This window comes from Lithobates pipiens, unplaced genomic scaffold (genome assembly GCF_037356315.1).
Source record: "Lithobates pipiens isolate NorthernLeopardFrog02 unplaced genomic scaffold, aLitPip1_a1.2 Scaffold_18, whole genome shotgun sequence".
NCBI classification, from domain to species: Eukaryota; Metazoa; Chordata; class Amphibia; order Anura; family Ranidae; genus Lithobates; species Lithobates pipiens.
In genome coordinates this window covers 398,089,821-398,103,961 of record NW_027507758.1, presented here as the reverse complement: position 1 = coordinate 398,103,961, position 14,141 = coordinate 398,089,821, and the positions used below count along the sequence as shown (strand labels likewise).

The following is a 14,141-nucleotide window of genomic DNA, read 5'->3' as shown; positions in this document are numbered from 1 at the left end:
TTAGTCCTGGCCACCCTATAGTGTGCAGATTTTGTGGCCCCTATGCCCACTTGGGTCATTGTTGCTTGGGTGCTCCACCCAATAGATTCACTGATAAGAGCCTGCATATTGAATATATCCCAATATTTGGTCAATAATTAGTCTTTATGTTACTATACTAACCTCTCCATTTGTCTGGGTCCTGAAGAAGCCAAATATCTGGTGAAATGTGTTGACCTTACAGGCACTAAAGAATATATACTGTACCTAATTTGGACTGATATCAACTTAGTCTGTATATTTGTGCCATTTTGACAACATTCAGAGTGTATTATTTCCCTAATATGTATAGGTAACATATGTGTTTTTTAATTTTGTATAATAAAGATGGTATGTTATTGTAAGTTACTTGTGTCTCCTTTGCTATGCTGTTATAGCCCGCCTTTTTAGGTAGCTGGAGAATTTCTCACCAATTATTAACAATTTTTTTCTATATATTTTGGATGAGGCCATAAAAGTCTCTTTTTTGCTTTGTACCAAATATTACAGTTTTTTATATGATTTTTAAAAAGACCTTCACACAACTAAACCATCACTAATCATTAGAGATAGGTTTTTTAAGGCCATTGACCTCCCCTCACTCTAACCCCTTGGAACAACTACTGTTAATATCCCAAGCTTTTACCGCTTAAGAAATCCACCAAATCATTGACTGAGCCATAAATCTTTATCCATAGATGTATTTCCAAAACAGTGTTTTAAGCAATATAAAATTACACTTCCACCCTATCTAGCAGTATTTTCTGTAGGCATGCATTCAGAGATGGTTTGAGAAACATTTGTGGGTACACACATTCTGTTTGTTTTTTCAATAGTTCAAAATGTTTCTTTCATCAATATTATATATTTGCATTGATAATGGAACCATTAGCAGAGCACATTGAAACTAATCCCAACATCAAATGTCTAGAAATTCATCATTAATCCCACAAAATCATTTGATTCACTGAAGATGTCATCCTCATAGTGTACTATGCTTTTCCCCCCTGCAAAACAATCCAAAACACTATTAACCTCTTTAGTGCATTTCTTACTATAAATTGAATCAGATTTTTAAAATCTCAAATTAGACTTACATATACATTAAACTGTGAAATAAAACACAATTTTACATACACCTGGGTAACTACAATTAGGTTCTTGGGAATACAGATTTCCACCATGATCTCACAAATACATGACCTAACTTTGCAGGTGAATTTTCCTCTTAGTTTAATGAATCTGGTAACAATAAGAAAAACATGCATTTTTCCTTGCACATAATTTAATGATAGACAACATTTACCGTATATACTCGAGTATAAGCCGAGATTTTCAGCCCCTTTTTTTAGGCTGAAAGTGCCCCCCTCGGCTTATACTCGAGTCACGGAGATCAGGTAGACAGACGGCGGCCATTCCACTATTCAAAAGCTGCGCCTCCCTGTCTGTGATAGGCGGAACACTCCATTTCCCAGCAGTCAGTGTTCCGCCTATCACGGACATCCGCTCATTCTCATACTACGGACGAGGATGAGAGGATGTCCATGATAGGCGGAACACTGACTGCTGGGAAATTGAGTGTTCCGCCTATCACAGACAGAGAGGCGCGGCTTTTGAACAGTGGAATGGCCGCCATCTGTCAGACGAGGAGGAGAGGTGCGGCATGGCACACAGAGGCTGCAGATTGGCACAGGTAGGCAGGGATGGACACAGGGATGGACGGGACACAGTGAGGGACACAGCGATGGACGGGACACAGCGATGGACGGGACACAGCGATGGACGGGACACAGGGATGGACGGGACACAGCGATGGACGGGACACAGGGATGGACGGGACACAGGGAAGGACACAGGGATGGACGGGACACAGGGATGGACACAGGGATGGACACAGGGATGTCTCACCCTCGGCTTATACATGAGTCAATACGTTTTCCCAGTTTTTTTGTGGTAAATTAGGGGCCTCGGCTTATATTCGGATCGACCTATACTCGAGTATATATGGTACTAAGCTATGGGACAATTTCTTTGCAAAACGAACAGCACACTTGCCTTTAGTAAAACAGACCAAATATCTGAAATAGTAATATCCCACAATCTGAAATAGTAAAAGATGTAGGTGTGCATGCCCCATAATTACAGGGTACAAACATATGGGAGGACTGGGTTTCCCAAAAATACACCATTACAACAGGGATCTTTTGCTTGACCACATACAATACTGGCAGAAACTCTCACCAGATACACTCTGTCGAATTATGGAGACATCATATTTACAATTCAATAATCCACATTCATTGCTTATGGCTGTCGAAGTGGGCTTTTTCCTCTCTACATTTAAATATCCATCCATGCTTCCAATAAATCTTAAAGGCCTGGTCTGGAGCAACTACTCCATCTCTCAACACAAAGTTATCCTAATTAAATGGGAAACTGAAAACAATTCCCAGAATTCATACAAAAAAGCAATTTATCTGGTCTTCCTACACCAATCACTGGCACTCTTACAAAGAGGGATCCATAGATGGAATATAGCTCCATATTAGGCATGAAAATTTTACCTTGCACAGTATCCCGGCTGCTGGAGACACTTTGGAACTAGTGGCTCACTCTGCCATTTGCTCTGGCATTGTAAATCACTATTCTCCTACTAGAATCAAGTGATCTGACCTATACCTGATCTTATATCGACTCTTTTAGCCCCCACACTAGAACTTGCTATTCTACAGAACATGTAGGAATAGACCAATTCCCTTCCAGATTTACATTATTATCCACTAAGTATTAGCTTCAAATCCAAATGCTCACCCCCAAGATTGCTGGAAGTTATTTACTGACATAAATTTGCAATATTCTGTGTAAAAATTGTAGCTCTTTAAAATTGCCTATAAAACAATTTAATTTAGCATTGTCTAAATGGTTATGTAATCTGAAATGTAATGTCCACATCCAAGAATATACGTATCTGATGTATTTCAATAGTCTTTTTACTGTTGATATGGTTTACTTATCCAGTTCTATGTTTTGATTACCCACCTACTTTTCCCTATGTTCTCATTGATTACCTGACAAAGCTATTGAAAGATCATTAGACTATCACAGAGTTAAATATACAAAATGCTATTTATGCTCTCTTCTACATTTTCTTATTAGATCGTGTTTGTCGAGTTAATACATACTGTAATAAGATAAAAAGACAATCAGCGCTCACATGTACCAAAAAACAAATACTTTTTGCAAGCTGAGCACCTAAAGGAGCAATACACAAAATACCTCACAACCAAATTAGAATATACAAATGCTGCAGCACAAATAAAAGTCCACCAAACAAAGCCCCTAGTGTAGTAGATCCCCCGGTAATTAAAGAGAATAGGATCTTTTCTTTTCTCACTGGTTTTTATGCGTGTGGCAAATGCCCCTCATGTAAACAGTGTAAGCATAATAAGAAGAGACGAAAGGAGTTTATGGCTTCCACTACAGGAAGAACCTATCAAATTAAAAACCTTATAACTTGTAATACTGAAGGAGTAGTTTACATGCTTGAGTGTGATTGCGGTCTCCAATATATAGGGAGGACCTCTAGGCCTCTTGGGGTCCGTGTCGCTGAACATGTTAACAATATCAAAAAGGGTTTATGCTCCCATAATGTGTCCAAACACTTCAGATATGTTCATGACAGGGACCCCCCGTTTCCTTAAATTTTGGGGCCTGGAAATAGTTAAGAAGCACTGGTGGGGAGGCAATTTTATTCGTATCTTAAGTCAGCGTGAATCTTTCTGGATCCACGAGACGCGGGTTCTTACTCCGGGAGGATTAAATGTTGATTTGGATCTGAACTGTTTTTACATTTTTCCAATTATTTTATCACGAAAAAATATTTTTTTTTTAATTGATTAATATATATATATATATATATATATATATATATATATAAATGGCAAACGTTTTGGGCACCCTGCAGAATTTATAGCATGCACTGCCCCCTTTGCAAAGCTGAGACCTGCCAGTGTCATGGATTGTTCTCAATCATCGTCTGGGAAGACCAGGTGATGTCAATCTCAAAGGTTTTAAATGGCCAGACTCATCTGACCTTGCCCCAACAATCAGCACCATGGGTTCTTCTAAGCAGTTGTCTAGAAAACTGAAACTGAAAATAGTTGACGCTCACAAAGCTGGAGAAGGCTATAAGAAGATAGCAAAGCATTTTCAGATGTCAATATCCTCTGTTCGGAATGTAATTAAGAAATGACAGTCATCAGGAACAGTGGAAGTTAAAGCAAGATCTGGAAGACCAAGAAAAATATCAGACAGAACAGCTCGCAGGATTGTGAGAAAAGCAATTCAAAACCCACGTTTGACTGCACGATCCCTCCAGAAAGATCTGGCAGACACTGGAGTTGTGGTACACTATTCCACTATAAAGAGATACTTGTACAAATATGGTCTTCATGGAAGAGTCATCAGAAGAAAACCTCTTCTACGTCCTCACCACAAAAATCAGCGTTTGAACTTTGCAAATGAACATATAGACAAGCCTGAGGCATTTTGGAAACAAGTTCTGTGGACCGATGAGGTTAAAATAGAACTTTTTGGCCGGAATGAGCAAAGGTACGTTTGGAGAAGAAGAGGCACAGAATTTAATGAAAAGAACCTCTGTCCAACTGTTAAGCATGGGGGTGGATCAATCATGCTTTGGGGTTGTATTGCAGCCAGTGGCACAGGGAACATTTCACGAGTAGAAGTAAAAATGGATTCAATAAAATTTCAGCAAATTTTGGATGGTAACTTGATGCCATCTGGGAAAAATCTGAAGTTAAAGAGAGGATGGCTTCTACAAATCGATAATGATCCTAAACACACCTCAAAATCCACGGGGGATTACATCAAGAGGCGTAAACTGAAGGTTTTGCCATGGCCTTCACAATCTCCTGACCTCAACATTATTGAAAATCTATGGATAGACCTTAAAAGAGCAGTGCGTGACAGACAGCCCAGAAATCTCAAAGAACTGGAACACTTTTGTAAGGGAAAATGGGCAAAGATACCTCAAACAAGAATTGAAAGACTCTTGGCTGGCTACAAAAAGCGGTTACAAGCTGTGATACTTGCCACAGGGGGCAGTACAAGATATTAACTCTGCAGGGTGCCCAAACTTTTGCAGATGCAATTTTTTTGTTTTCTGTAATCTTGAAAGTGTAAATGATGGAAATAAAATCTAACTTTTTTTGACATATTATAAGAATGTCTAATCTGTAATTTGATGCCATTTGGAGATTTTTCCATCTTTTCTTGTTTCGTTATGCACATTAATCCACATTTTTACCTGGGGTGCCCAAACTTTCGATCCCCACTGTATATATATATATATATATATATATATATATATATATATATATATATATATATGCATATTCTCTTATTAACATGTTTTAATATATCATTGTGGTAGTAAAATATAGGGACAGTGGAGTTTTTTAATTATGTACTGTTGTTACCATTGCCCTTGTTTTGTTCCTTTCATATCAATTGATATGAATAATTATTAGTGGTTCACTGTGCATGGAGGCTTGTTTAACCTCCCTGGCGGTATGATTAGTTCTGGTTTTAGGTGCTGAAAGCGGCACAATTATTTTGCATGGAAATTTTGCGTTTTATGTTGTAGTCCTGTAATTCTTAGGGATAACTCTCTTAAATCTGTTCAAACCAGAGTCTAGCAGACATCCTGGGTATGATAAAGTTTATAATATAATAAATAATAATAACAATTATTCAATAATATAATCAAATCCAAAAACACTGAAATTTGCTCATATGCAGAATTGTCGCTGTGATTAGATTCAGTGTTTGATGAAGAATTTCCCCACAAATCGCTATCGCTTAATTCTGCAAGTGATTATAATTTATTATCGCTGTTTTCTAGTTGGTCTAAAATCACTTTTGGCATAAAGGGACAGTTTTTGGTTGCTATGGACAATCTCCAAATTCCAGGCCGAAAAAACTGTATTTATAATATAAAAGTGCATGCATGGCACTGCACAGACCACTAGGGACAAAGGGGGTGTGTATTTTTTTATACAGTACTGTAATCTGTAAGATTACAGTACTGGTACTGTGTGTGTTTTGTGTGTTTTGACTTTTTTGAATTTGGCGCCGATCTCCGCTCCCGTGCGCCAAAACGTCGCAGGGAACGGAGCTCGGCGGCACTCGGGCACTGTGTGAATCAGCTCGATCACATAGCACGGAGGACATCGATGGATCCAGGGGACAAGGTAAGTAACCTCTCCCTGTATCCAGCGATGCGATCCCGAGTCTGGCTCGGGGTTACCGCTCGTGGAACTAAAATCCCAACCTGAGCCAGACTCGGGATCACCACCAGGGAGGTTAAGTGTCCCCATGTGAAAAGCAGCATCATTCTGGCATATTAGTATGGCTGGCTTCCACTTCCAGCCGCCGCCGTGCTATAGAGTCCAGGCTTACCATGGCAACCAGTACACTACTTGTATATGAAATTATTATAATTAAATATAATTAAATATGAATGGTGACAACGTTAAGCTCCACCCACCGTTGACAAAGTCCTGATAGGACATAGCATACGTATGGGGGAGGAGCTTGTTCACGGACATCACCCGCTGTCCAGTTTAGTTTTGTTCTCTCTCCGCTGTGTGCTCTGCTTTTTATATTATATAAGCTGCCACACTGGCATCTTGTGGCGGCTTGTAGTATTGGCACTAGGGCATTGTCATTATCCAATACACTTGAACTTTGTTTTTCTCTGCTGTGCACTCTGCTCTTTGGCATTATATAAGCTACCACACTGGCATCTTGTGGTGGCTATGAGTATTGACACAGCAATATCATTATACGTGAGTTTATTGAACTGTGGACTATTACAGTGGAATTTTTGGCTACTATATTTTTTTACCACTATTTTTTACTTTTATTTAACCTTCTGTAATTGTGAATATTAAATAAAACGATCTTTTTTAAGCTACACTTAGATAGTTTTTTTTATCCTTTTTTGCACATTTATCCTTGGCTGAGGTTCCCTCTGATTTTTTCCTTCCTACATATATTCGCCCATATACACCCAGAGTGAAAGCGTTGGGCATATATTGGAAGCCAGCTACATCTGACCGTTAATGAATAGGATCTGAAGTTCTCTCTATCCACACATGGGAAATCAACCAGTGAGGCTCCTGCATACTATGAGTCTGAATCTGCATGTTTGACCATTTGAGACTTTCAGAGGTCCATCCCAGCTGGTAAGAGTTTATTTCTACTGGTGGAAGGAGTGGTCACACAAAAAAGAAGAGCTGTCTCACTACGGGGTGTCTTCCCCTTATACCTTTTTCGGCTGTTACACAGTGATATGTGACCAATGTTTGGTGGACTTTTATTTGCGCTGCACCATTTGTATATTCAAATTCTTTTAATACATACTGTATCTATATATGCTAATAATCATTGTGTAGAATTAATATATTGTAGCTTTTTACTAATTAAGGATTGATTTACTAAACCTGGAGAATACAAAATCTAGTGCAGCTCTGCATAGAAACCAATGAGCTCCCAGTTTTTTTGTCAAAGCTTAATTGAACAAGGTGACGTTAAAAACCAATTAGCTATCATGCACAGCTGCAACCAAACTTTTCACTCTCCAGTTTTAGTAAATCAACCCCAACCCCCAATGATAACATTTTGAGAATAGTTGAAAAATACTACATAATATGTAAACATTGATTCACTGTCTAAAACAGAACAATATTATTATCAGTGGACCAATGAATACAATCCTGTTCACTCAGTGATTCAAAAATTGTATTGCAAAATGTGTAATAGCAGGGATACATATAATGAGAATGATTTATTCTTTTTTGTAAAATGTAAACCTTATTTATGTCATAATTTTGCTAAAGTGTTTAGCACATGGTTTACCCTAACAAACAGCTTTAAAAGGTAAGCAAAGTCTACACGTATAATCAGAACAGCGATAAAAAGCATTTTTATCACCTAGCATACTGCTTTCAAAAGTTAACAAAGTATGCCAGTCTAATCAGAACATCAATGCAGAAAACTGACTGAAAAGAAGGTATTAGAAAACTTTTTGCTCACATCTGTACACTTATTTATTTACCGGAATGTCTAGTGAATGCCACATTTGCTGCTTTTTAAATATGCCCCATAGGTCTCCCATGGTCGACTGTGTAATAACATTAATGTATTTGCACTTCTTTCTTGCCCGGCTTATCTATTTTTTATTTTTTTTTGTAGCAAAATGCTCCTCTCTTGAACACACTGGCCTGGTTTTTTTTTCTGCCTCTAATCACATGTAAATGTACATGGACACATATGCTAACACAGAAGGGTATTTAGAGGCAGAAAAAAATGTCAAACACACATAAAAGCATTTTTTTTAGGTCCTAGTGTGCATGAGTCCTACAACTTCAGAAAGGCTTAAAAATGCCATTGTGTGAATAACATTCACTGCTCTTATTCACAGTTTGCTGGAGACTGGTAAGTTTTTATATTTCAATAAAAGATGATACCTACTGTAACTGAACCATGATTGCTGCATGCCTGCTGTACCAGTAAATGCATCATATACATTTGTATACACAGTTGGAATCATACTCCTTTCTGAAAATTTTCATTTTTTTAAGAGCTGCAGAACACTGTGCTATGGTAAGCAATAATAGTAATAAATTATATCATCAAACATCACAAACTATTTAACCCCATTCGCACCGGCCGCATGCAAATATGCAGCCTCTCGTGGGTGGGCCTTGTCGCTGAGCGGTCGCATATTTGCGCGCATTAGTGTAAATACAGATGTACCGGGAGCGTGCGCTTCTGGCACAGTTACTGGTGGCTAGCTGAAAGCTCCCAATCCTTACTTGCAATTGGGAGATTTCCGATCATGTGAGCACCGTGACAGCCAATCACGGCAGTCACATGATCCTAAACATCACCCTTCCGGCATCCTAAACCCCTTAAATGCTCAGGAAGCAGCAGCTCAAATGGGTTAAGCAACACAATATTAAAGCAAACTTTACAGTGTTTTTAAATCTTAAAGTGTTAGTTTACCTTTATCAAAAAAAGCCTTTTCAGATAATAGTGGAGATGAACAGTAATGGGTAGGCCTCTTTTAGCAATAGCCTAGTAAATCATGTATTTCATTCAGGCTTCATGAGGTATGTAAATGGCATTATTTAACTGTGCTCAGAGATGCACAGTTTGTTTTTATCTACAGACACCCCTTACCTTCATAGGCAGTTTTATGTTAATTGTGAACTATTTCTTTCTAGATTAAATCAAGAAGCATGGTTATCATGATGCCAGGGGCAAGTCTCATCTCTCATTAACGTGGCTAATGAAAGTGCTTCAGTGGTCATTATAGTACTAACATTGGAAAGAGCTATAGAACAAAGCCACTTGGAGCTTAAAGCCTAGGTACGGTGCAAAAAAAATAAAACTGAAAACAAAGCACAATCAACAACAAGTAAAATCATCACTAGGTACAAAACACAGTACATTGCAGTAATTAGGATGGCATTCCTTATGCTGATGCCTCTTCTTTTAGTGAAATCTTCCACTGTCCATGCCCCCCACTCTTGCTGCTGTAATTTTCTGGTGCAGTGGAAATTAAAAGAACTCCCTAATTAAGAGAACCCATGTCTGCCTTTTTCACCCTGCTGTGAAATGCATAGAAGCCATAGTACAGCTACTATAAATGGAAAGTGATCTATAAATGTAGGATGGGTGGATGATTAAAAGGGTTGCCTCCTCCATTCAAACATTCTGTTTCATTCATAGAAGCTGTAGCACAGCTTTTATAAATAGTGGAGCTGGGAAGAAAAGGTAGTCATAGTTGGGCTCTCTTGATGAGAACCTGTAACAGCCATTAGTTCTATTAGCCCCATCACGCTACAAGATTACAGTGGTGGTGGTGGGGCTCATGGATAAAGAAAGATTTTACCTAAAAAAAAGTATCAGCAGAAAGGACACATCCTACTGTGACTGTGTGTATGTCCCTTGTGCTGATTCTATGTTTGCTATTTAGGTTGGTTAGGTTAGGTTAGTTTTAACTATGAAGTCACTACACTAGAATAAAAGTGAAGCTCCTTTAAATGTTGACCATTTATAGGCAACATGAAGACTTTGGAGTATACAGTATTTATCAATGATTTATCGGGCATTTTGCTCTGTGAATAATTAGTAGGTGTTTTACCCAAGAGAGATTCAAAGATATTTTCCTTATTTTTCACTTTTTTAGAATTCTAAAACTCCAGAAAAAAAAAAAACAGGTCACAAAGAAGAGCGCAACAACCAAATTGTCCCTCAGGGAAAAACAGATAGGTGATATACAAGAAATTCCTTGCTGACATCCCATTCTGGGTTCTGTAGCTCTTAAAGTGCCTAGTACTCATTAGCATCAAGCACTAGTGCTTTGGGAGGAAACTAATATTTGGCAAGAACTTCTCTCAAAGCACCCCCCGGTTTTCCATTCAATTGCTCGGGGACACTAGTCTGAATGCCTTTCAACTAGCCAGCCCACTGAATAGAATGTTTGGCTCTAAGATTGGAGTCATGTTGTTTTTTTTAATTACTATTGTTTAAAAAAATAACTGTAAGCGCTGAAAATGTATTAAAAACATGGGTTCAGTACTCTCCTTAGGCAGTCATTGCATTTTAGTACAACTTAGTTTAGAGCATGCAATGATAATAAACCTCAAACCAAGCGAATGTTTAAAAAAAATAATAGGTTGAGAGAATGCCAGGTGACTATACAGGGAGGTTGACTTTTTTTATTTCTTAGGGTTAATGTTACAGTAAATACCTTTTTCTATTGATGAACAGATGTTGTTTAATGTCAGAAAAAAATTGTTTCCCCGGTTGAATCTGGGTTAATCTTGGATGAATCTCTACTAACTTGGCTTTATACATCAGTGAATGTTCACCGATGCATTTTAAGCAAATTATGGAAAAATATCATGCAAAGTTGATAAATGTACCCCTTAGATGGCCAAACAATTGTACTACATTTTCTATGATTTACATATACTCAGTGTTGAAAATAAAATGACTTTGTATACTGAATGACCATGTTGACTTTCAAAAATGTATAACTGACATTTTTCCTATTAAATTTTAAGTAATAATAGACTGTATATTTAAAATATGCAAAAGAAAAAAACGTTGTATTGATGTTTTGGCATTATACATATTCACAACATCCAAATTTGTATAGATCTGCTACTAACACTACCTGGACAGAGGGCAGTGTTATTGCAAACCCTTGTTTCTCTTAAGGGGCTGCTGCAGTGTGTCCCGTAAGGTGGTACACAAGTTCTGGTTCGCACCTGCGACCCTTGACCACAAGTAACTGAACATGTACTCCATTGGGACCACTCTTCAACACCAGATTCACCTGTATACAAGACAACAAATAAAAATGAATACAGCCTTAAGTATCATATATGCTACTACAGCATGTTAAAATGTTTAGTACAAAAACACTGTGACATAAATAATGTAACAATTCACATGCATTCAGTTTCCACAATTGACGGTGCTCAGTTGTTACAGTTCTCAATCACCATCTAGCACTGAAAGGGTTTATGTCAAACAGAAGTTTTTGATGGCATTAAAATTGCATTGAAAGTGATAGCGTTTGGCTTGCCTTTAAAGTAAACCTTATGGATTTATAACCACAGTTGAGAAAATTTTCATAAAAAAAACATGCAGTTTCCTTTCTGTTACTTTTGTTATCAAGAAGTTTATTGCTCCTTAAAATACATGGGTGCTTAAGGGCTCATGCCCACCAGATGTTTTGGTTTGCAATTTTCTGTATTTTCCACAGCAGCCAAATGTATTAAAGTGGTTTTAACTCAAATGGCTAAATTGATCTAGCCTCCATGTGTTTGTTCATTAAGCAGTATGGTTTGTTTTTATTTTTTCCAATCCTAAATACCTTTTTTATTTGTGCTCATTTGTGGTCACTTCCTCTCTCTGCTCTATATCCCAATCTAAGGGAGCCAAGTGGGAGGGACAGAGATTCCCTTCTGTTTTAGGTAAACAGTATAGTCAGTGAATGAAGGCTGAATGAGAGGGGAGGGGCTGTTAGGAGAGAAGCGGAAAGGGATATGGGAGGGGTGGTGAGATTGTGTTCTCACTACACCCTACGGAGCTGACAGGGAGAGAGGAGGGGGATGAGGGGGAAACTGCAGAGATACCCAGACGCACAGGAGAGAAGCTAGATGATGGATGCATGTATCTTGACCACGATTTCATGGATCATCAGCCATGATAAATGTGGTTAGCTCTGAGGAGGGGAAGTCAGGACCGGCAGGATCAAGCAGGTACTGTAGAGGATACAAAGAGAATATTGGCTAGGCAAAATCATTATGCTATAGCTCATGCCCTAAAGAGACAGGAGCATGATTTTTGGGGGGAAACAACCACTTTAAGATAAAAAAATACATTGTTTTCAGTAGAGTTCCCACAAATTCAGTACCCTGCGTCATTTTAAAAACAGTTCTGCATGTCGCATGTTGGGTGTGTTGACCTTAATTTTACCAATCAAGCCAATTAAATCAAATTCTTTTATAAATGAAAACAACTACCATATTGCAAGGCATGATAATACATGCATTTTGCTTAAGGAGCCCTTAGTTAAAACTATTCATACTATCTATGAAAATGCTTCATAATCCCGCAGTGTAGATCATGCACAAATGTCATAATTATGGAGCAACTAGTAAGAGACATTTCAGTCTATTATATACATCCATACAGTCACCTGAACAACTAGATAACTAGCTAACATCTAAAAAGTACAGTAGATAAATACTTATATCTATAATTGCACTTTTCAGCATTTATTGTTATATGAAATAACTCTGCTCACATGCAAAAGTTTATACCATTGAAACCCCTGCATCCAATTGGTTGAGTCAAAGGTGATTTTTTTTTTCTAACAACCATCATAGTGCTAACTAACTAAAACTAGAACTCATGCTGAGTCATAGGAAATTCAAGTCAAATTCAATAACTTGCAACTATTCCATACAGGATAACAGGAACAATTACTGTGTAGAAATGTAACCCATTGCACCACCTGTCCACATATATGTGGCCTCACGGAAGTGAGTCTTCATGAGGTCATATATATGCATACCTGTCCTGTGCTGGGAGTGCGCCACACAATGAGCTTCCAGCACAGAGATTAGGCTCCCACCAAAAGCCATGGGGCTTGTATTAATGATTGGAACCCAGGGCTTTCCACTCCCGGTCAATTGATTGCTATGATAGCCTCTGATTGAGTATCACAGTGATCAGTCACTGTGCAGCCCACCCCATGTTTTTCTTTCTCTTCTGAATGGAGAGAAAGATACATTGTATCTTTCTCTCCACGCATGGGAGAAAGAGGTAAACAGAAAAATGTGTGTAAAAATCATTAAAAAAAAACAAAGAAAATTAGATAGCTCAAGGTTTGACCTAGGTCACAGTCAGGGTTATTGTTAGCATCAACGTAAGGGTCAAATGTCAAGGTCAGGGTCGAATGATGGAGTCAAAAGTTGAAGTCAATATATTTTGAGTAGGTTTTTTTTTTTTTTTAGTTTTTGACAGTGTTTTTTAAGAGGGATAAAAAAAGCAAAATGTACACTATTGTCTTTATGTCCTACTACAGGTACAAACAAATAAAACACAGATATGTGATAATGCTGCAATTGTCAGCAGCAGGATCACTTATTTTGGATAGTTGTTTGGTGGTATGTTATAATAATAGCAAGAAATATACAGATACTTTTTTTTTCTTAAATTGCTCTTTTGGGTTAGTTTTTCTTTGATAATAAATAAAGTCAGGAGATATCCATTGCAATTTACCACTAGAAGAAAGCCCAATTTATTCTGAAAGAAACCAGGTATAATTCACCTGGATTCACTATGTAGTTGTGATAATATATACAGTTTCACAGACGCATATCAAAGTTGCAAAATTGTGTTCAGGTATCACCATTTGTTTTACCCTCACCAAGGGGTTAAAACAAGTACACTACTAAAGCCTGGTACACACTGCTAGATTTTTTTTTTCGTTCAACCCAGTGAACTGAATT

General features: G+C 37.9%; 1 protein-coding gene across 4 annotated transcripts in view; it reads right to left on the bottom strand.

The window, feature by feature from the left end:
• ADGRB3 (adhesion G protein-coupled receptor B3) overlaps positions 1 to 14,141 on the bottom strand; it is a 1,271,667-nt gene that overhangs the window by 792,829 nt on the left and 464,697 nt on the right. For all 4 annotated transcript variants that reach the window (XM_077487874.1, XM_077487872.1, XM_077487875.1 and 1 more), the window contains one exon: positions 11,291 to 11,452. In XM_077487874.1, the coding sequence (XP_077344000.1) occupies positions 11,291 to 11,452 (162 nt within the window). The remainder of the gene's footprint in view (positions 1 to 11,290; positions 11,453 to 14,141) is intronic.